At 40.1% G+C, this 23192-nt stretch overlaps 1 protein-coding gene across 1 annotated transcript in view; it reads left to right on the top strand.

Moving 5' to 3' along the window:
* fhit (fragile histidine triad diadenosine triphosphatase) overlaps positions 1–23192 on the top strand; it is a 126686-nt gene that overhangs the window by 91082 nt on the left and 12412 nt on the right. The window contains exon 8 of the mRNA XM_047026022.1: positions 7647–7715. Within this exon, the coding sequence (XP_046881978.1) occupies positions 7647–7715 (69 nt within the window). The remainder of the gene's footprint in view (positions 1–7646; positions 7716–23192) is intronic.

Raw genomic sequence — 23192 nt, 5'->3', positions numbered from 1 at the left:
AGAACTTAATAATGCACTCCTTTTAAATTCATCATGAGGCTTCAGCAACAGTTATATGCTATTAAATAATCATTGTATTTCATTTGCAGGTCTCAAACTCTTGGCTTGAGTGAATTATTTAGTAATATATTTTAAAATGCTTTGTCTATATCTATTTTGGGAGGAAGGGGGGTTGGAGGTGGCATGAACTAAGAAGGGGGGGTTCGAGCTTCCAGCGGGGGGTGGAAAGGGTAGGGTATTGAGGGATTGCACCTGTGCCTCAAGCCTTCAAAAGAACTTATGTCTGACTTTGACAGATATAAACTTGCTTCCTTTAACATCATTAGTAGTGACTGTTTCATTACTAAGATGATGATTTTATCACTGCACAGCTACTTCACGCCACACTCTCAAGCTGGTGCAACCGGCAGCCATTAATAGCCATGCAATCACAGCCAACTGATATGATGGCTCTGACTGAATTTTATTGACTAAATACTGTAGTACGTTAATTATATAGTGAAGTTAATAACTTCAACAACCTCTTCATGTTATGACTTGGCAATGACTTGGACACAAGTACGATTGTAGAATGTTTATCGCGGTGCACTTATCTATTATACTGTAATAACTGGTAGAACTAAACGGTAGCAGACTATCATATAGTGGCTAACAAACATATTTGTGGTCTTTAGATTTGGCTCAAGACTGTTAATCACCACTGTCCATAATATGTGGACGTTGACTGTGCTGTCCTCACAGCTCACACACTAATTGCAGATAGCATATGAAATCCAAACTAATCATACATGACAGTAACCATGAGAGCAGTCTTTGGCTTGCACTGGGCAGGGGGGGGGGGTATTGAAATGTTCATGATGTAATTTGAGGGGAGGACACATGTAGGTGGCTGGATCTCACAGAGTCACATTTGAATTAAAGCCACTGACGCTTTTAAATACATTAGAAATACATTGACATTCTCTGTAGTTCTTACCATTGCTATTGAAATGGTGTGTATTTTCATTTGAATAAGTGTGCCTACCTATTAATAAAATATGTACAGTATTTTCCATTAGAAGCAACATGCTAAACGAATATGGAACATTAATATAAGTTTTGTGTTGCTCCAAAACAATGCAACATAATACTTGAATAGTATAATTTGTGTTTCAGTGTAGCTCCGCATGTTGTGAATTTTAATGAATGCCTAGAAATGTGCAAGAAAACTAAAGCTTTTTTTCTTTGAATTAGCGCTACATCCTCTTTAAAACAGCACCCATTCCCAAAGATAAAGCAGCTACCATTGAAATGTTTAATTACCTGAGAAAGTGACATTTTATGTCAAAACCCTGTTCATTCATCTGGCCAAAAACATTCTGAAGGGCATTGTTATTATTTATATTCAAGGGGACAATCAGACAGACACACTTTGGTAGCCCAGCCCAGCCCAGGTAGGGGGGGGGGGGCTCAGAACTGTAGTGTGTGGGTGGGTCTGGCCCCTGTCATAACATATTTCATGTGGTTCTTAAAAGTAAAGGTTACCTTTCCAAACTGCTGCAACTACTCCAGCTTAACTTTAGCCCATACCACATTGGCTTCACTCCTCGATAAAAAGTCTGTTCATTTAGACTCACTCTGTCCTTGTTGAAGGGCCCCTGCCCTTTATACTGGGTGAAAACCTCTTTATTGTACTCTTTAGGTTTAGAGCTTATGTAGTACAAGATAACCATCAACTGTCTTTTTATTACTTCCTCAAATTGTTTCTGATGTCAAATGCTCTCTTCTTTTCTGCTTGGAGTAGATGCTGACATTCTACTCCAATCTATCAGGGAGAAAAACTGGCACATTTTTTCATCACAATATCTAAGTACAAAAGGTTATTTCCACTGTCTACCTTTTGTTGCGATGACTATTCAGTTATTCTCTGCTCCTGCTTCATCTTGTTCTCCTCCCCCTTGTTACTCCCCCAACTCCATCTTGTCGTGTTCATTAGTCTCTCTCAGATGTTTGGAGCATCCCTCCCCTCCATCCCAGCCCCTCATGGGAAAGTGCAAAAACATACTTTTTAAAATGTTTTATTTCCAATCATTTTGGAGTTGTCGGGATACACACCGTCAGGGCCCTGAGTTTTACTGTTTGGCTAAAATCAACTATTAAATACCTGACATGAATAAGAAATGCTTTTCTGTACCTCCATTTTGTTTCAGATTCCGTTTGTTTCAAAAGACAGCTGTGGAATCTGATGGTCATATTGCCCCTCCCTCTTCACTCACAGAGATACTAAGCTTTTATCTGCTTTTCATTCCAACACAACAAAACCCACTTTACATTCAGTGATTGTTTGAGATGAAATGGCCTTTGTCTGTCAATACAAGCAAGGTCAACCAGCAATATATTTTTAGTAAGTTTAATTAGATTCAAACTAACGGGTAGGTCAGCACTGAGTTAATCTGAATGTCACCTCAACCAGATATTCTCTCAGACCAAATATCTCAACTCCTTCGATATGTAACGCTACAGGGTGGTGCTTCTGGGAAGCAGTGAATCAAAGACAAAAGCAGAGAGTCGTTCTTCTACAGTTACTTTTACTATTACAGTGAAATAATCTCCACATTGTATTGTGTAATTTTAAACATGCACTAACTCTGAGTCAGAGGACTGCACAGTCCCTTTATGAAAACACATTATCTGGCGTGTAGCGCACCTGCTACAGGGCTGCTGCAACTCCATCTATCAACTGGATTATTGCAATCAGGTGCTTGTGCACTGGCAATAAAAAATGGCTCATTGATTGAATAAGAGAGAGGCAGTCTATGGAGGCAAATGCACTTTTATAAACTCGGTGCCTGGAGTCTCAGAGAGACGGAAGACAAATCTTCGTATTAAAATGATGGAATTGAGGTTATTTCTGTCTTATGGAAAATGTTTAGTTGGTTATAGTAATTCATCATGTAGAATGCTCTGTTTAGAGAATGCTTGTTTTAGTTTTCAAAGCCTGGCTGGAATATGTATATATTATTTGTATAAAATATCTTAAAGAGTGAGTGTAAAGTGGTTAACACACTGAATATAATTTTGGGGTGACGAGCCAATTTAGAACATTGGCAGAATACTGATGAATGTAGGATGGATTTTCATTACTTTTACAGTATGCTTTCAGGAACAGATATAAATTACCTTTTCTGGTAATAAAATGATTACACTAATATTAATCTCAATCCTATGGGAATGAATGAATTAAAATATGCTATGAACAAATGAATTTGTTTCATGGTTGGCTAGTTTGATTCCACAGTTTTTATACTATGGTTATCTCATGTTTTAAAGATTTTTGGGCTATGCACCAAAGTGGTTGAGTCCAATTTCCAGTGTGATTGACAGCAAAGCACCTGTCTCTGCAGTGTTGCCATATTCACATCAGTCATTAGCATTCTGCGGTGGCAGCACTGGCACTGTTTGTAATGATGTATGTGTGTGGGAGTCCTCATCAATGCGACAGTAGAGAAGATGATGAGCTAACCTCAGGATAAGACCTGCGACCCTAGCCCACTTCAAACCAGGTCCATGGCTCATGCTTTTGGATTAATTAGGACTTCAGTTGACCTCAGAATGGCAGAGTAAGCCATTTATTTTCCCAGGTGACAGATTTCAAACTGTAGAAGTTGAACACCTTTCCATTGTATGTTGGACTCTGGCTGGCTGCCTCACAGTACAACTTCTTCTTCAATGTTTAATATTTAACTGATATTATTATGGCAAGTTAATGCTGCTTCTGATGATCTGCAGGACTTTGGTCTAAATGACCTGTGAAGGCACACTTGATTCTTTGAGACTTTGATATGATACTGCCTAATGAATACCATCCAGAATTCAGAGGTTATGTTCTTATTTGAGTTTGTTGATGAATCATTAAGTGAATCATCATAATAATCAGTCAAGACAACGCTTACTAAAAAAACGGTGTAATGGTGTATAATAATATCTTTGACAGATGCCTGGCTGTAGCCTGCTTGAGGCGATCTTAGACATTATAGCATTTCAGTAATGTAAGTCTCTGCTGTCACAAAATGTGAATTGGGAGCATATGCTAAGAGGCAAAATGCAAACTGGACCTATCCTGAAGCAAAGGAAGACAAATCTTCGTATAACTTGCAGCTGCACTAGTTTTCTTCCTGGTGTTTTTCTTTTGTGGACAAGTGTTTTTAGTGATGGAAGTAGTACATGGGCAATGAATCACCCTCTCTTCCTCTAATTTGTAGGTTCTGCTTGGAGCAATGGTGGCTTCTGCAAGCCTTCACTTTAGCGGAAACACAGCTGTTTGTGACAGAGTACATTTGTCTGCTTGTCTGACTAGATTTGACTAAACAAGACAAATCCCATAGCATCCTTTTATTGATTTATCTCCGCAGTCATAAAGTAATTAATAAATTAGTTTTGATTATGCTTAGAAAAACCTGCTTATACGTTTTATTAGGCCACTGAATGTTGCAAAGGCACACTGAATGAACAGTAGTGTTGTAGACAAACATAACCAAACATAACAGCAGTGATGTGAAGGGCATGTTTAATTAGCAAATAAGCCATAGCCACATGCAGGCCTACTGGAGATTGGAAGACAATTATCGATGGAAAAATAAAACATAAGGAAGTAGCCAACCAGAGATGGATCTCAGGACATTGTAGGAGCCATCATTGAACCATGACCCTAACATCTGCCCATCTCTAATTGTGGACCCAATGAGACAGAACTGATAGGAATTGACACTGTGACTGGTGTCAAGGACGCACTCGGGTCCTACTGGAAATTGAAGGGCTGTGTCATTTTATGGGCCTTGTTTTGTGGATTTGTCTCCCGGAAAAGCATTATGATTGTATCCCATTCAAATGCCAGTCGAAATAGACCAATAACAACTTTAGCATTCAGGCTGCAACAGGATTGACTGCTGATCATCCCATCCAGTAAATGTGGTGCTGTCTAGAATTTTACAAAGTCTTGCTCCTCTGCTAGTATAAATCCAATCCCAGTCGAACCCTGACTGCCCCTGTATCTTATGTTGAGAGACTCATTCAGTGCATACTGAACCCCCATAGGCAGTGTATGTGTGTATCAAGCTGTCTAAAACTCACCCCACACACATCGCCACGTCAGTCAGGCCTCTGATCTCCCATTCCACCCTTTAGATTCCTGGCACACTGGTGTTTACACACTGCTTGTCTGCTGTCCCTGTCTCCCCACCGCACTCAGCATTTACAGTCCCGATTTCACAAACAGCTTTGCCAATGTTTTTCTTCTCTCTTTTCCCCCCCACTTCAAAGTTTTCCTCAAGGTAGGCAAATTTAATAATGCAGACATTATGCAAATTGACTCATTAAATAGAAAATGTGTGACAACAAAGCTGAAGCCTCCAAACATGTTATCTTATTTGTAGCATTTAAAAACACTTATTCACACTGCCTGTACTGTTTATAATAGCAGTCTAATGAAAGATGAATAAAAGCTCTGCAATTAGGTTCTGTGCCCTAGATTAGTAGTATGTATGATCCAAACTCCCTGATTAAGTGTCTAGATGACATCTGATGATTGTTGTGTTTAATGGTGTGCTCTACTTGTTTTAGTGGTCACAAAGGCTGCAATAGGAACTCCTCTATTCTGAAATCTCTCACCACATTGGCACAAGGCACTGGCACAGTGGTACAGCAAGTAATGGCATTGCCAGGTGTGAAATATAGTCATGTGTCAGATTAGAGACATTCCAAATTAAGGCCGTTCTAAATGGTCCATGTTTCATCCATGTTTCATCGCTTCACTTAGTTTCACTGGAGTTGGTGGTTAGATTAAAATCCGAGAGGGAGTCAGAAGTGAAGGACTCAATATTCCACAACAAGGTGGCCTTCTGTAGGTTATTGGCAAGTGTTACCATAAACAGCACAATTTACACATGAGTTGAAATGTCGAAAGATCTTAAGCTTTTTGAAGCGTTTAGTCCTATTTTTACGCTTTTAGTCCTTGGGTCTCAGTTTTTAGAAGCGAGGAACTCTTACCCTCCACTGATGAATCACCCTATCTCAATATGTCCACTTGAATTCCTTACTGGAGTCATATATAAATTGCACAATGCATTTATAGTTAATTAAAACATTGCTAACAAGTATTATCAGAAGAACGTGAAAAGTTATGCAGTTCCAAAACTTTGGAGAGCATCTATTAGTCACTACGTTCTCAAATGAGTTGTCATCTTTCTTAATAAACTGATGATCTTTAAATCTTGTCAGAGAAAATAAGAGGTGTAACTCATTATTTATATTTTTTTAACTGATCGTTGACAGTATTGTCTTAGGTGATCCTAACCAACAGGGACATTTAAAAAACATGTTGTTTGTAGAATGCTAATGAACATCTATCCACATAAACTTCACACAACTTTACAAACACTTTTTAAATTGCACTTTCCCAAAGTGAGCAGTGTGCTCCCACAACTGTCAAACTATCATAAGAATTCAAAAGACTGCATAGAGGAACAGTGAAGTCTTTCCTGGTTAGTTTGAAGAGCCTTGACAATACTGGCTGCAGTGTTTTCACATTGAAGCACACAAACAAGATGATGTCCAGTCCTCTTCCCTGCTGCCAGTAAAAGTACAATGACTGTTTATCACTCGACTGCTTGTAATGCTATCATGAAAGCAATGTTTCTCAGGTTATTGTTTCATGATTAGGGTTGTTCATCACATATATGCCTACCTGAAACAATTGTGCATTTAAGATTAGAAGACAAAACTGCTTAAAATCTACAACAATACTATATCTTGTTTTCGTACAACAATGCAGATTTTTGCAGCATATATCTGGAATGATCAAATCTCTGGCAGACTTAAAAACAGCCATATAATTTCACAACTTCCTAATGACATCACAGTACTTAAAGCCACATGACAACCCATATCTGACATAAGATATAGTCAAGTGGGTTTTCTTTAATTTCTAAAAAAAGAAGTTAGAAGTGACATTTTAGGAAGTAAAAAATAGAATACATTTTGTAATACAAATGTTATTTTTGTAGACACTTTTTTTTTACGTTGAAGTTTTGAAAGAACATTTGATAACGTGCTGTTTCTTTACCCCGTTCTTGCTCAGACCTAAACATATTTGACTTCCCTTTGCCTTTCAAATTTTGTCTATTAAAGATGGGAGTTTATTTACAATTCATCATTCAGTAATGTTGTTTTCTTGTGTATAAACATTGACCAGTTGTTCAGGGACATTACAGCACTAATAACCACCCAAGGAGAATAGAACTCGCAAAACTAACTGTGCAGATGGCCAGGTTTGTGACAGTACACTGCAAGGGGAGAACAGGAAAGGACGACTGACAAAGTCAATTAAAGTTTTAAAAGCATAAAAATAAGGAGTCTCAGTGGTATACAGGTAGTACGCTTGGTGGAATTTACTGTAACCCTCCTGTGATTTGCCGCAGTGTGGTAAAATGTGTGTGCGTTCCTGCCACCAGATTGTGAATTAATGAAGAATCCCTCTAGAAAAGGCTGTTTTCAGGTCTGTCTGTCAGAAGACTACCTGGCACAATACGTTTCTGTGTCTCTGGATGAATAAATAACTCAACGATACAAAAATGCTACTTTCTGAGGACTCTCTTCTGTTTCCCTTCCAGCATGTGCACGTCCACGTGCTCCCCAGGAGGGCGGGGGACTTTGAAAAGAACGACAACGTCTATGATGAGGTGATGTACAGTAACAGTCCAACTTTCACTTACCACTGATTACCATTAGGTTAAAGTAAAGTTTGCATAATAACAGTTGCTGTTCAACAGTTGCAGTTCTTTGCGATTCAAAGCCAAACCATGAATTTATGATTTAGAAATTCCAAGAAAGGCATCACTAATACGTATGTGTATCACACACAGGTAATATGATTTTCTCAAGATAGCTGTGAGGAGAGAGTCTGTACAATAGTTTGTAATGTAGCAGATGCAATGCACTGGCTTACCAGTGTCTCCAAATGATAGCTTTAATTTAAGAGATGATAGATGAGGTTGAACTGTTGTTATGGGGCTGTGCAGTCCACATGAACTACAAACACTACAGCTACTGTATTCCTAATGAACAAACCTCAGTGTGTTTTAAATTTCACTGTGACATTTTAGATTTGCAACAAGAAAGACTGCACCAAATGAATATCAATGACAAAGTTTCATATGCATATTCTAATAACCACTACTAATAAAAGTGAGCCTGCCTATGGTTCCCTGCAGAACCGGAGGCAGCAAATAGAACACATCCACAGCAGAGGCCCACCAGCAAAATATAAATAGGTTAGTTTTTAATTTGCATGCGATCATAAGGGTTATTGTGAGAGCAGTTCCCCCATTTATATTTTCCATGTCACACACACAACAAATGAGAACATTTTTCTTTTGGGTGTTTTGCTTCACAGTGAATAATCACCCAGGGTTCGCTCCCCCCATACCTTACTACTGTTAAGTGTTTTATAACCGAGACTTTTCACATTTACTCTCTCATAAAGACTATTTAGGAGGCAATAGAACAGGTTAACCACTTTCCTCCTCAGTGTGAAACTGCTGAAAGTCCCAGCCTGGCGGTTCCAACGTCAGCCATGAATAATGAATGTTTTTGAGCAGACATCTGAATCAGAAGTTCAGCAGGACATCATTCCTCTTATGGCCTTTTGAAGCCCCTAAAAGCACAACTCTCTTATAGCAGTGACCAGAGTGCAGTAGCTATAGTTGCAATGCATGATATTACCATGTAACATGATAGGTTAGTTATTGCTCACCATCATCAATAACCATGATGTTCTCTTCACTGAAACAGTACAGTATAGCCATTACAGGAGTCTCATCCTGACTGAGTTTCTAGCGCGGGTGTAGTGCTTGGATATGAAAGAGTTTATCGTCACAAAGAAAGTGATGGGACACAGGAGTACTATTTTATTTGTCATTTTATTTAGACAAAGTGAAACTGCACGCTAGACTCTCACAGCGTGGTTGTAAAGAGCCTGCCCCCCCAACTGACAGCCCTGCTAAGAAAGATATAGTCAACAGCAAAATTTCAGGTCTGTGTTCTATTGCGCTCTCTCTCTCTCTCTTTCTTCCTCTCTGTGATGTACTAGATGGCATTTCCAATTTTCTTTGCGGTGTCACCTTCCCCTCAAACTGTCACAGCGTATCATACATGTTTTGTCTGGTTCCTTTGCTCCTTCGTCTACTGTTGTCAGTGGTCATAATGGTGACAATCGCAGTATTATTTCTCTTTTAGGGAACTCAGCTTTGTATTTAAAACTGTGCTTTGGAACAATGTTACCTTGAAGTTAAGCCCATTGTTCGACTCGTGATCCGGGTTGTCTTGGTCTGGCACAAAGGACGTCATCATGGTTTAGAATCCAGTAGAAGCAGTACCTTAGGATGTGTTGCACAAGCAATCCTGTCCAATGTGATATATTCATGCGTGAGTCCTCCAAGAAATATCTCAAGTGATTACAGACAGATGTAAGGCTGTGTCACTCTACATCCCTAACAGTGCCCTGACTGATGTGCAATGCATTCTGTGCTAGACATGCTCAACACTGCCTCAAACCAGATGGATTTCTTCTCTAGTTTCTGAATTCATGGCAGAGATATGAAATCCTGCCAAGTATACAAGCGACTTGCAAATACACTTCTGTATCAGCCATTACTGGCTTTGGCACACTTGCAGTATGAGCACATAATTGAACTATGAACTTTGAATAAATGAATGTAATGTACACTATTGGGTAATCTAAGGTAGTATGATTGTTGTGACTTGAAGTCACTGGCGTCTCAGAGAAGGTGTTGGATGGAGAGTAAAGGTGAGACAGAGTTGTCTGCCCGCCACTTGGTGAGAGTTACTTCTCTTTATAACTGCTAGCCCAGGCTCCAGTCATTACACATCATAAAGGTCAACGCTTCTTAAAAATAAGTGTTTTGACCTTTAATCAACCATGGGTGAAAATAGAGACTTGCATTGGACATTCCTCTACCATACAGTATATTCTATGTTCCTTGCTGTAGTTCTTTTGCAAAGAACAGTTAAAATATTTGCATAGAACACTCTTTAGACCCACTTTTGGATTTTGCTGTACTGGTAGTGACTTACTTAAATGTAGAGCTGACACTTTGACACTTTCACACATATTTTGTCTGTCTAAGTCCTGCCTTTATTTTCTCTTTTGTTCCTTTTCAACAATTCAGAACCAAATATAACTTCCCAGTTGTGCTTAACATGTTTCTGTCCCCTACAGCACAGTTGTCCAGACCATCGAATTGATGAAGTACTGATTCAGTATGTGCATACACTACAAAACTGCAAATGAAAATTCAAATTCAAGTTTTTTATTTGACTGTAAATAGCCTACTCTCGATGCCTGGCTTCAAGCCTGTTGTTGACTATTTGAGAATAGATTGTGAAACACCGTTTTGGGAGCTAGCCATGGGCTGGCATTAACAACCCCAACCGTTTTTTTTTGTGAGGAACAAGCAGTCCTCTTCACATGTATTAACAGTGCCCGCACTGTGGACACGAGCCGCTCTCAATGCTGACAAGAGGGCTCTCCAACAGACTTTTTAATCAGGGTAGAAAGGCCTAGAGAAAGAGCCCAAGCCGTTCTTCTCCTCTCTCTCTCTCTGAGCCACCTCAGAGATCAGTAGGAACTCAATTATGCTGCTGCCACGCTTGTTAGCGGGGAACAATGTCAGCTCGTGATTATAACTTGTAATGATGTTATTTTCCCCAATTAGCCGTTGTGTGTGTGTGTGTGTTTTTTCTCCAAGTGCTTTCCACGTGTCCCGTAGAGAGAAACTCGGAAATGAAAGACAGATGAAGGAGACACTTTGAATGCTGTTTTATTGACAGCATTTTGCTGTCTTGAATTCTCTGAATTCTAGTCTGCTTAATAGGCAGTTAATGGTTGTCATATTTAAGGGAGTTATTAAATTGGTTATTAAGATATATGAGCTGCAGTTTAATTCTACATCACCAGGTGGTGAATTTAAACAATGAGCAATACTAACATGCATCAGTATGATTACGTTATGATTATAATTGACCTATCACCAGGCTACTGGTGAATCAGAAATTGTCCAATTATAGTTAAGCAACACTTACTATGTGTGCTGACCTTGGTCAAGCTGCTTTGTCAAGTACATTGTAGCTTAATTAAAAGTTTGCAGTAGCTGACTCAAAACACCAAACAAAAGTCAAACATTTAATAAGACAGGATGATTATATGGTGGACTTGGGAAACGTGGAACATGGGCAGCAGGGCTGCATTTCCCAAAGGCGTCGTAAGCCCAAGTTGATCGTAGAATCCATTGTACGACAAATCCTACTTTTACGGGACGTTCCCAAAGACATCGTAGCTAAAGTGTGTCTTGAAAATGTGTAGCTCTTGAAAGCGTATAGATTAGCCTACTCCTTACAAGCATGTTTGGGAAACGCACAAAATAAATATTGATGGTTTCGTTTTTTGCTCGATCGTTGCTACGATCCATCGTTATCGGGAAACGCAGGTGCCCCTAAAATGGGAGGTTTAGTCTTTGTATGTTTTCTAAAGCCATAAACCTACACAATGAAATGGAAGCTATGAAATAGCCTCAGTGCTACAGTTGATTTGTAAATTGCTAATAATAATGGCTAATTATGGCCACTGTAAGGTTATGCCATGAAATCAAATGCTTGACCAAGTGCAGAAGCAACTGTAACACTAAGATTGTCACGGCCACAGCCGTGCCCCCCCTGATTGTTTTTGGTTTTGCCTTGTCCTAGTGTTTCCCTGTCATTGTCTTCACCTGTGTATCGTTCTCGTTAGCGTCATTATGTCCCATCCAACGTCTATAAAGGCGAACAATGGGTTTTGGTGTTTCAAAACCCATTGACACTGTATTACTATGTTTAGCTTGTGTTCTGCTCCTCTCTCCTACCAACCGTCTCTGGAGGAGGGGATCCCTCTCTGAATTGCTCCTCCCAAGGTTTCTTCCATTTTTTCTCCCATTGGGAGTTTTTCTGGGAGTTTTTCCTTGTCTTCCTTGAGGGTTTAGGTTGGTTGAGGGGCAGTTCTATGGGCACATGTGAAGCACTCTGTGACATGCTTGCGTGTAAATAGGGCTATACAAATACATTTTATTTGATTTGATGTCAACCTGTGTGTCGTTTGGTTCTGTGTATTTAGGTCTCTGTTTTGTGTCCAGTCTTTGTCTTGTCATTACTGCTAACTGTCTGTGTGGTACCCGACTTGTTTCCCGTTTCCTATTAAAACCTCTGTTTTCGACATGGCTGCGTCCTCTCGTGCGTTTGGGTCCTACCCCTCCACACATCTTGACAAAGATGGGCTGACATTAGCCTGGCTCTGCCCTCCTACGTACTTCCGCTCAATTTGGATTTTGCTTCTGAACTAGGTCTGGGATGTCGGTTCTGAAGTCGGTTTCCAGAAACAATTTTTTTGTAGGTCCAATCAGCGAACAGAGGGAGTGGCTGAGAACGATGACGTTAATGTCGTGCACTTGTTTGAGTAGTTTAGTAATGGCGGCGGAGAAAGATGCGAGCGAAACTATTCTGCGGTTGTGGCAACGCTGCCGAATATAGGTTAAAGCCGGAGCAAGAACATTCCTTGCTGAGTTTTGTTGGTGGCCATGATGTTGTGGCCCTCCTCCCCACGGGGTTCGGGAAAAGTTTGATTTTCCAGCTACGGCAGCTAGCTCCGTTACAGTAGTGGTGAAGGAGTTGGCTAAGGCGAGCGCTTGCGATTGGTCATGGCAAATCAGAGTGGCTCTGGGCGGATCAAATAGTTTTAAACTTCAACAGAGGACCCGCCTTCAAGGAAGTTAACCTTTGTCAATCGAGACATCCCAGACCCTCTGTAACAATGAAATGTACGAGGGTCTGGTTAGGACCAGGCTAGGCTGACATAGAAGTCAGATATGAATTTAAATTGATTGAGATTGTGAACAATAAGCTATTTTGAAAATGATTTATAGTTTATAAAGGAGTAAATTATACTAAAGGCAAACTTGAAAATTGCATTCAAAGCTACCCTTTGCCAGAGATTCCCAAGCTGTGGTCTGCGACAGTAATTCAGGTGGGTCGCCTTGGCACGTTGACGATAGATCAACTGACATTTCCGCCTTAACTTGCATACGCCCACTTCAATCCACTATACACCCATTACTTCTGCATATTGCATACAACCCAAGTAAACAACTTCCAGTGGCGAGCGACTAACGTTAGTACTCAAAATGCCTTCTTTATTTTACCAGAAGTGCGTATTATCTTCCCAAAATGACAATGACAATTAACGATGTACATAGGATTCTATTTTGCTGCCTTAAGCAAGAGGGAAAATGAGTTCAAATTGTACGTTTCAAGCAACATTGACAATTACGAAGGTAAGGTGTATTTAAACTCACACAGTAAAAGTAGCTAGTAGCCTAGCTATCAACGCCGGATCTGAACAGTAACGTTAGCTAGGCTAGCTAGCTAACACTTTTTAGCTACCTTATAACACTAATTTAGGGCTGCAACAAACAATTATTTTAATAATCGATTAATCTGTCGATTCTTTTTTCGATTAATCGATGAATTGGGTAAAAAACAAAAAACAAAAAAACATTCATTTCCAAACCTTTTCAAATACAGACATGACAATTGAAACGAAATGAGAATTTACAGTGCAAAAAATCTTCAGAATGTGCACAAACAGGCACACAATTTTGAAAAAGTTATTAATATTAGCGTGGATTTAATGCTTTTTTCAGAGATGAGCAATTTATTTGAGTTTTGTTAAAAACTTAATTGAAATTTGAAAGGTTGTGGAAGTAGTCCAGACTTATTTATAATAGTCTGGTGTATATTTAAGATTTTTTGACACAATTTGGAAAAAAAGTTAAGATTTGCTAACTAAATAACTTTGTTTTTCATACTCAAACATCTCCGCGACTTATTGAGTGGTGTAATAGTCACGCGACACAACGAATCAATAATGACATTTGTTGCCAACGCTTTTAATAATCGATTTTAATCTGTTTAATCGATTTGTTGTTGCAGCACTAACTCAATTATCTAATCGCCAGGTTGCTTGCTAGTCGTTACTGTTAGCACAAATAATTGGTCTGTCATATTTGTTCCCTATGGATAATTATGTAACATGTCTTTCTTAGTTCCTAAAACAAATCTGTAAAGATAAGAGATATCCTTGAAGGCGAGCGGTTATCGTTCAATGAAAAAAGCGAGAAGCAACTCAATCTGAGTGTAGGGTTAGGAGCAACAGCTAAGGATAACCTGTCCTAGTTAATAAAAGTCATGTTTTTAACTTCATCAGAAGTTCTAGACCTGGCCTATTTCCCCCCGGAAATACATATATCACTATCGTCTGCATACATAGGCAATATAGCAGTTTGCTCTTTAACGTTATGTTTTATAGAACTATAGGAATGTTGATACGCAGGTTACATCTCTTTACAATTTGTGCTTACAGTGGCGCTGATGGCCACTTTGTCTACTTTGATCGCTCAAATACATTTTGCCGTGAAAGCAAACTGTTTGGCTCCCGTAGTGTTATAAACGTGTGATAAATGCTAATTAAGTGAACGAATGTGTTGGAGGGGGTGCAGTTATATTTGAGCTATAGTGGGCCACAAAGTGGAAGAGGTTGTGAAGGGCTACCCTACGCAGTCCCAACATTTCAATTGCAATTGTACTGTGTTTTTTAACTAAATGTATTTAATGGCTAAAGAAGTCATAGAGAAGTTGTTGCACTGACTCTACAGTACTGTATATAGTGGCTCTAAAACGACACCTTAGGTCCGCTCAACTCCTGTTCCAAGCCTCTTCACAAAACAACCACTCTCATTGCTCTGCGTGGGAGAATGAATTTCACTTATTGAGCTTCTAGATGATTATCTTTAATCCCAGTATCTATCCCTCAAATCAATATCTCCTTCACCCGGTCTCTACACCATGTATACAAGCCACATCTCTGCTACAGTATGTGCTGACATTACCCTGCCTATGAAATGTAATGGCTCCCACTCTCAGGGCCCTCTCAACATTGATATCGTTTGATAGCATTGTTCATTAGATCTTTATCGACGGCTCCCCCCTCCGTCGTTTGAAGATACCCAGAAAGAACGATCATATTCAGGGGAGGCACTCGCCGTTGTTATTTGTCTGTGATTTATCATTCTTTGTGGCAGTGTTATTAGGGTACATAGGAGGGGATAGAGGCGACGTAATGAGAAATATCAATGGATTCTCATGTTCTGGGCTGCTGTGACAAGGCCCTATCCATCTCACTGACACTCACCTAGTTAACATTGTTATCAAAGGGCTGGGATTTGTCATTTTTCCCCTCACTGTGAAAGGAGTCTGAGTTTTCGCCAACACCTCTGATAAAGGGGAACATGGCTTGCACTTCCCCTGCTCAAATGATGAGCAATTGTCCTAAGGACTGGCCCAGTCTGGCACTCTAGGTCACACTGTGGAGAGTTAGATACAGGCAGGTGGCGAGTGTTTGTGTCAGAGTTTTTCAAACCACTTTTAGTTGTGCTTCACGTTCAAATGTGTGAAAGCTGCTGCATCTCTTAGCTCCTAGAGATTCCCATCTGTCCATTCTGAGGGAAGACAGGGGAAGAGAATTAGCAGCACAGCTAGCTTCCTGCGGTGCCCTTGGCTTTGTCAAGTTTATAAATGTGTTCACTATAATCTGCTATTGACAATGCTCGTCGATGATGAAACTGTTAATTATTTCACTGACTGTGGGATATATTAAGCTAATTTAGCTGAACATATGGAATGGCTATCAAGTTGTTGTACTTTTTGGAAACAGCAGTGTTTTGTTTACTCTCTCTCAAACTATATTTCCTTCTTTTCTCTTTGTCTCTCTCTCACCCTCTCTGCTTTTTATTTCTCTCTCTCTCTGTCTACATATGCTAATTCTGTTGTACCCGTTGAGGTAAATTGCGCAATAAAGCAGGAACCATCTGATGTGATGCATATATCCAAGCACTTACAGCTTGAACACAATTTTCATCTTTAGCTAAGTGTGAGAGAGGTTCAGGAGATGTCAGAGAGGTGTTGATTTGCATCTCATTCGGGATGCTAATATATGTATGAATCCTGGTTTACAAAGTTGGGATTGGCTTCAGATTTCAAACACATTTTCACATTTACTTCATTACTGTATTTATTGTAGAGAAAGAAGAAATCCTCTCACATAAGAATTGACACATTCACATTTGAAGAAGGTGACCAATATGAATAATTTCATGACTGATTGATTACAATCTTTAATCAGGCTAGCTAGCAGAAATACAGTACATTGTCAATGGTTATATTTTTGTATCTATAAATCCACAGTGTGTAGGATATGTAGATGAAAGTATTGCATGTTTCAAACTCATTGGGATTCAAGTAGCTTGTCAAACTGTTGGAGTGATGACAGCAGAGACAATCCAGTAACTCTGTGTTGCCGTATTGTCACCCAGTGGGTACAAATACTTGAACTGGTGTGAAAACAACAGTCAGTATTTAGATCTGGTCAGATTTCTGGCCTTGTGGCTGAAAGCATGTGTGATTTAGAAAACGGCAAAATCTGTAATTATTGTTTATGCTGAGTTGAGTTTTTTCTTTTCACTTGAAGATAAATATATTACATTTAGTCATTTAGCAGATGCTCTTATCCAGAGCGTCTCCATGCGAAGTGCATCCACTAATGAGCTCATGAAATGCAGGATTGACTTTACTTCAGCAATACCATACGTCTAACGTAGCAGTTCTCAGTCAGGACATATAGACAGACATGGAGGGAGGGAAATCGCCTGTCTGTTGTCTTTTTCCCCCATTTATTTCACGTGTGTCTTGCACATACAGATACACACACACTTTCACATACAATCATGCCCCAAAACACACACAAACAAGCAAAGCTCCATGTCATGTAGCTCTCAGACTCTGTAATAGACATCAGTCTTGCACAAAGAAAGCCGAAGAGAGTCAAGTCTTTAAATATTGTGTTTGGATTAGAGGAGGCTGGCTTATCGAAAGTGGCAGGCCACAACAAAAAAAAGAGCCCAGGTGGATAATGCTAGCTAACCTTTCACAGGAATCATTTCTCATTTTCTTCAACTCTGTCAGCTATTGGCCGTGAGCAAGCCAAAGCGCAGGGCGAGCTAAATGACGTATCCAAACACGCCCGTCTGAGAGAGTACCTGCTGGGAAATGGTAATTTGATTCCAGAAAAAAAGGAATCCATCTTGTAAAACCACCAGTCATTCCTCAGCCTCTTCGCCCTTGTGGTTTTATTGTATTTTAAAAATGTCGTTCCTCATGACTACTGAAGCTTTGATTCGTTTTGCCTTTTTTTTCTCTCTCAGTTAAAACACAGTGAACTTAAAAAGCAGCCATGTATATCAGTGTCCAGTGGGGGCTGTCACAGTTGTGTAGGAACACGGGCGGTTCAGCGTATAAACCACAAGTTCGCTGTGTTTAATTTCTTTGGGGAATCCAGAGCGTGTTTCTCATTCGGGGATATTTTAAATATCTGCCTTCCCCCATAATTCTCTGTAGTGCAAATGACTTTGATGGTGGCAAAGGAAGCTGGGAGGAAGGGGCTGAAAACGGCTTCCTTTTTTCATCCCAGCAGGAATTGTAACAGGAATAGTAAACAGTGGGGCTTGGAGAGGATGGCCATGGACAGATATGGAGGCCATTCCTAATCCCCCTAGCAGCGTCAATGTCCTCACCGTACATCCCAGCCTGGACTCCTGTGGCTTCATAAGAAGGACATGATGCAAATGTGGACTCTACTGTCTGGATGCCCTCTGAAACAAACACCCTCTATGGCTCAACATTGTGTCTTATCAGGGCATAATGAGACTGCTTGGAATTATATAGGAAGATGTCTGTAACATGAAGAAACTGTGCACCCACTATACCACTAATGTTAGGAGACGTTTTGGTATCGCGATTCAGATTTGGACCACTGAACTGTCGCTTACATTTTGGAAGTAATATAAGAGACAAACACAATCTGTTTGATCGTTAACAAGGCAATCTGGAACTCGAAGGAATTTCTTGTTACTCTGAAAAGTGCCTACTTGATTAAATTAATCTCTAACAGATGTTGCTCAACTGTACTTCTGAAGGAGAGACTCCCATTCAAGGAGCAGCACACCTGCCTGGAGTGGAAGACTATTCTAATCACCTGGCTTTTGACCCTCATTTCGCTGAGCACAGCAGTTCCTCCTCTCCCTAATGCAGAGTCTGAGGGCTAGTGGTCACGGTCGTTAGCGTACTGGCAGGAAATAATCTTCCATCTCAGCTTGACTCAAGTTTTGATCTCAGATCAGAATAAAAGACAATAAATGGTTGAGACATGGTGCTGAAACGTGAACAGTAACTACTGGTAATGAACTATTTTACTGGCTATGGAGAGTGTTTTAGAGTTTAACGCTGAATCCTTTTTTTGTCAGACTCAGCCTTGGGCTAACTTGGCAACTAGACCTAAGCTAAAGAAATGGCCATACTACTGTAGAGTGAAATATCCTTCATATTTGTTCCAGAAATCAGATGTCATGCTCCTGAACTGGTTTAGCCCATGTTCACATTAATCAGATAACTTGGGAAAACTGGTCACATGCAGCTCTGTTGAAAAAAAAGAGTTCATAACCTTTTGTTTAAAATACTTTAGCCCAACATTTTGAGATGATGCTTTGCTCAGAGTTAATACATGCTTGTGTGAACACAGACTATGGTTGTCTTGATTTGTCCTATACAGTATGGCCTAATGTTAGTGCTGGGTGAAGCACAGTACAACCTTGTAATAAAAGGCCTAATCATTTGGGTGGTCGTCCTGTACTGTAAGATTAAAAGTGATTGACCACACTAACCCGTACTCACCAAAGTGGTATAATTCTGAATAATTATTCACTTCCTATCTTTCCTATTCACTTCCTAGTGAATAAAGTCTATATAGGTTTGAAAGAGGGCAGAAGAGAAAAGAAAGATTGTTGGAGAGGGAAAGTCAAAGGTAAGCTAAGGTGCTAAGCCTTTTATCTGTCTGCAGAATAATCTGACTGCAGGACAAGTCTTCTGCAGAAGACCTGTAATTAGACTTTACTCTCTTTAATAATCTCCCCGGTTTTATCTCTGGCTGAGTAGGGTTATTATTTTGCTGTAGATAGGTTGTAGGGAGGTTGGTTAGGGAGACCAGCTCCCATTGCAGTGTGGAGCAACAATTTCCTCACATTTTAAGTGGGCTAATTGGCACCAATCAATTAGACATGATTAAAAGTAGATTAGATGTGTTGTTTAAATAGCACTGTGAAAACACAGTTCCAGGATGACACACTGGAAACATTCAGTGGTTTCTTGACCAGAGTTAATGATGTTTAGAGCGAGCTGATCTGTTAAAGTTCTGGATTTAATTAAAGAAGGATGTGTTTCATGATCAGAACTGCACCAAATATATTGTTTATAGTACACTAATCCACACCTTTTGTGTTAATACAGTATGAATCTTTGATTTCTTGAGGGGTAGGTAATATTGTCTTGCTGTTTTGGGTCAGTCCTTTAACCACACAGTTTCAGTGTAAGACAATAATGCATAAATAGACAAAGCCACATGGGTCACTTCCAGTGACATTCCCACTGAGAATTTCCCTAGCCCATTCGAGCCCAACACCTGCACCGACATCACTCTAGTGCCAGCATGATGCCAGTCAGCATCTGGTCTGACCAGTCAGCTTGGCGCCATCCCCAGATCCCAGTGCTGGGCATGTTCACTAGGCATCGGACGAAGCCAATTAGCCACTACTATCCCAGCTGTTTTGGTGGCCAGCCACTTTGGGGTCTGTTCCTGTCCAAGAATCCAAAGCCAGGCCATTAAACCACAATAGTCTCTACCAAGCTCAGATCCGGCCTCTTGAGGCCAGCCTCACAAACCAAGGCTACATCCAGCATGTTCCTTTTGCGTCTAATCGCTGCTAAAGAGCTTTCAAGCCCCTGTTGGTACACCTTGTCACTCCTCCGGCTCGTTGTTTTCCCTGCAAATCTGTTTTGATTTATCCTTCACACCTGTTTACCCTGTTGGAGCTCAGCGTGGATATGAGAGAGGCCGCTATTTCTTTATATACACTTGCTAGCTTTGTTCAGTAAAAACAAAGAAACCTATTGTTGTGTTGAGTTTGGGTGCCAAAGCATAATGCATTTTTTGGGTTTTGTTCAACATCTCGCATATAGTACATAAACCAAAATCTAGTTGACTAGCCGCGTGCTTTATTGAAGCGCTGGGTGGGACACTTTTGATGTGCCTATTTGTAACCCAAACACATGTAAATTAAATGGAGAAAGGGAACAAGGGATGCATTTTTCAGTCCCTGTGACTGGCAGGTTAAATTGACTTCCAGGCAGACAGTCTGATGAAGGAATGAGAGAAAGGATAAATCACAGAGGCTTTAGTGGCTCCTGTCTAGGCCTGTCACAATATCGAACAGGTTACAGCTCCATAGAGCACCAAATCCCATTACCAATAAAGTCCCATGAATTTGCATGTTAATTAGTCACTATCAGATCTCCATGTTGTTATCACAAGATGACAGAATTAATCATCCATTAAAAGAGTGTAATTAAAAACGAAACAGCTACCAGGGAGTGTCCTGAAAAATCAAGCGTGGATCTGAGCAGTCACAGGTCTTGAACTTGGGGGCAATCTCAAGGCTGTGACTTTGACTCAAATGGAGGGTGGGGGTTGTGCTTATCGAGCATGAAAGGTACAAATGTGCTGTTGGAAAGCCAATCGCTTTGTCCTATCAAGATGTGCTATGGCCTAGCCTCCCAGGTATTGGTTAGATTGCTCAATAGAGGAGTTAAGCTGGAACACGTGTCTGGTTGTGTGGTATTATCTGAAGAATAAACTCACCCGTCGTAAGGTCCCAGTGACCTCCTGTGGAATGTTATTTTCTAAGAAATGGTAATGGCACCTCAGCATAGTGTTCCTTCTACTGTGGAACCAGCCTGAAGAGGCTCTCAGCAAGAAACAATCAAACTGTTCAATAAACACAAGTGCTCAGAATAATTCAGAAATATACAGAACTTTATACTGGATTTACTGGAGGTAAATGCATATCCTGTCATGAAAACCTACTACTTTCCCAATTAAGAATGTTCTTTTAAAAGTTTGATGTTCAGAGAAAATAGGTCTTCAGTGAATTGTAAATAAATTAAGTATCTTTACTGTAATTTTGAAAGAACCTCTCTTCCGACAAAGATGGACAGTATGCTTTTGTAGTCATACACTCGTGAGGAAAAGCACACCCTGTTTTTGCAGTTGGCACTGTGGTGTACTATACAACATTTATGCTCTGGACATTTGTTCAAAGCCCACAGAGAGCATGTAAGCACATCATGTGTCTGTACTGTGTCTGAACTTGGCTCTCAGATTCCCTCAAAGTTTTCCATCTTCACCATCTGTCCAGAAAAAAAAGAACAATGTTGACTTTTGAAATTCATACAAAACCTCATTGACAATAGGTGTAAAACAAGTTCAAGTTCAAGTCTTTTATTTGTCAGGGACACAGAACAACACAAGGTCAGACTGGGCACTGAAACTGAAGGAAACGGCTACAAGGCAAACGTGGCCAGCTATACTGTGACTGTGTACAGAAGTAGGAGCCAATTGTTTGTTGTCTTCCGGATCCTCCCTATTTACACAATCAAACAGCAGCAAACACATTAATATCTTTTGGTTGAATTGGCCTCTGGCCACAGTTTGTTATATCATTGTGTTGAAGAGACAACTTTCAGCTATCTATTGCTGCCTCTGACTTAAGCCTCTTGTGCAGTGCTCTAGTTAGACAAACCAGACATCATGTTACGCAGCAGCTAACTGTGGTTAATGCCTTTAGATGCCCCGTGTAACCCCATGCTGTGATGCTAATAACCCATGGAAGGACTACGCCAGTGTTGTATGTTCTTGTCAAGATCAAAGTCACACAGCCAGACCCATGCATGTGACTTCTCATATCCAGTACTACAGGAAACGATCCAGTCCAGCTTACTCTGCATGGTCAGTTCATAGTGTGCACACTCTGGATCAATAACAATACAGTAGATTGGTATTAAGTGGAAGAGACGTGAGGGAGAGAGCTTTGTCGTTGATTTTCAGAAAAAGAAAGTCAGAGTTATCCATTCACCGCTGGTGTAGATTCTGACTACAAAATCAATGGTGCTTAATAACAAAACAACCTCCTCTAAATGTACTTATTGATGTTCTGACAGATCTTATTTGAGACGGCTTTTTGTGTGTCCATTGAGAGCGAGGTGGCTTTATTTATTTATTTATTTATTTACCCTTTCAGTGCACTAGCAGTCTCCGTTCTCTTCAGCACTGTTGTGTAAGCACTGTTGTGTAAGCACTGTTGTGTAAGCACTGTTGCGTTAGCACTGTTGCGTTAGCACTGTTGCCTTAGCACTGTTGTATTAGCACTGTTGTATTAGCACTGTTGTAGTAGCACCGTTGTATTAGCAATGTGCAGATGTTAGAGAAGAAGGTCCTCCTTCTGACACTCAGAGGACACTAATTTATCAGGTAGCATTCAGGGAGAGTTTAAATTACCATAGAATATCAAGGTAATCCTTTAATATACACTAAAGTGTCTAAGACAATGCGGGACAACGAACCAGTGAAAAACAGCAGTGAAATGGCTGGAAAGAAAATTTTATTTTGTTGTTTGTCATACAAAGCTAAACTACTTACGTTAAAACATTTAGTAGCTGTGCAACCAGAGTATGCGATGATGCTGAGATACCATAAATGTGGATAGATACTCTCTGATGATTGTATAAATTACAGTGTTGGGATGCTAACCGTTCAAAAGGGAGATTTCATATAGAGATAGCTTAATAAAACCACCCCCTCAGTGCAGAGTGAATGTTCAGGCAGGAGGCAGTCGCCTGTTTCATAAGTAGGACATGCCACCCACTCAGGACACTGCATTAGACACTCAGAGGCTGGAATTGGCATCATTATCCAAAGTTGAGAGTTTAGGTAGGGGAGAATTAATGTCTGCCCTTCAATTATAATCACATTTAGACAGTCAATACTTTTCCTTGTTTTATGAATTATCATGTGTATAATTGAAATTCTTAAAGTTAGTTTCACAGCTGCCCCT

The sequence above is a fragment of the Hypomesus transpacificus genome, chromosome 9 (assembly GCF_021917145.1).
Source record: "Hypomesus transpacificus isolate Combined female chromosome 9, fHypTra1, whole genome shotgun sequence".
Lineage (NCBI taxonomy): Eukaryota > Metazoa > Chordata > Actinopteri > Osmeriformes > Osmeridae > Hypomesus > Hypomesus transpacificus.
The sequence above is the reverse complement of the archived record's forward strand: the minus strand, read 5'-3'. Positions and strand labels throughout refer to the sequence as shown.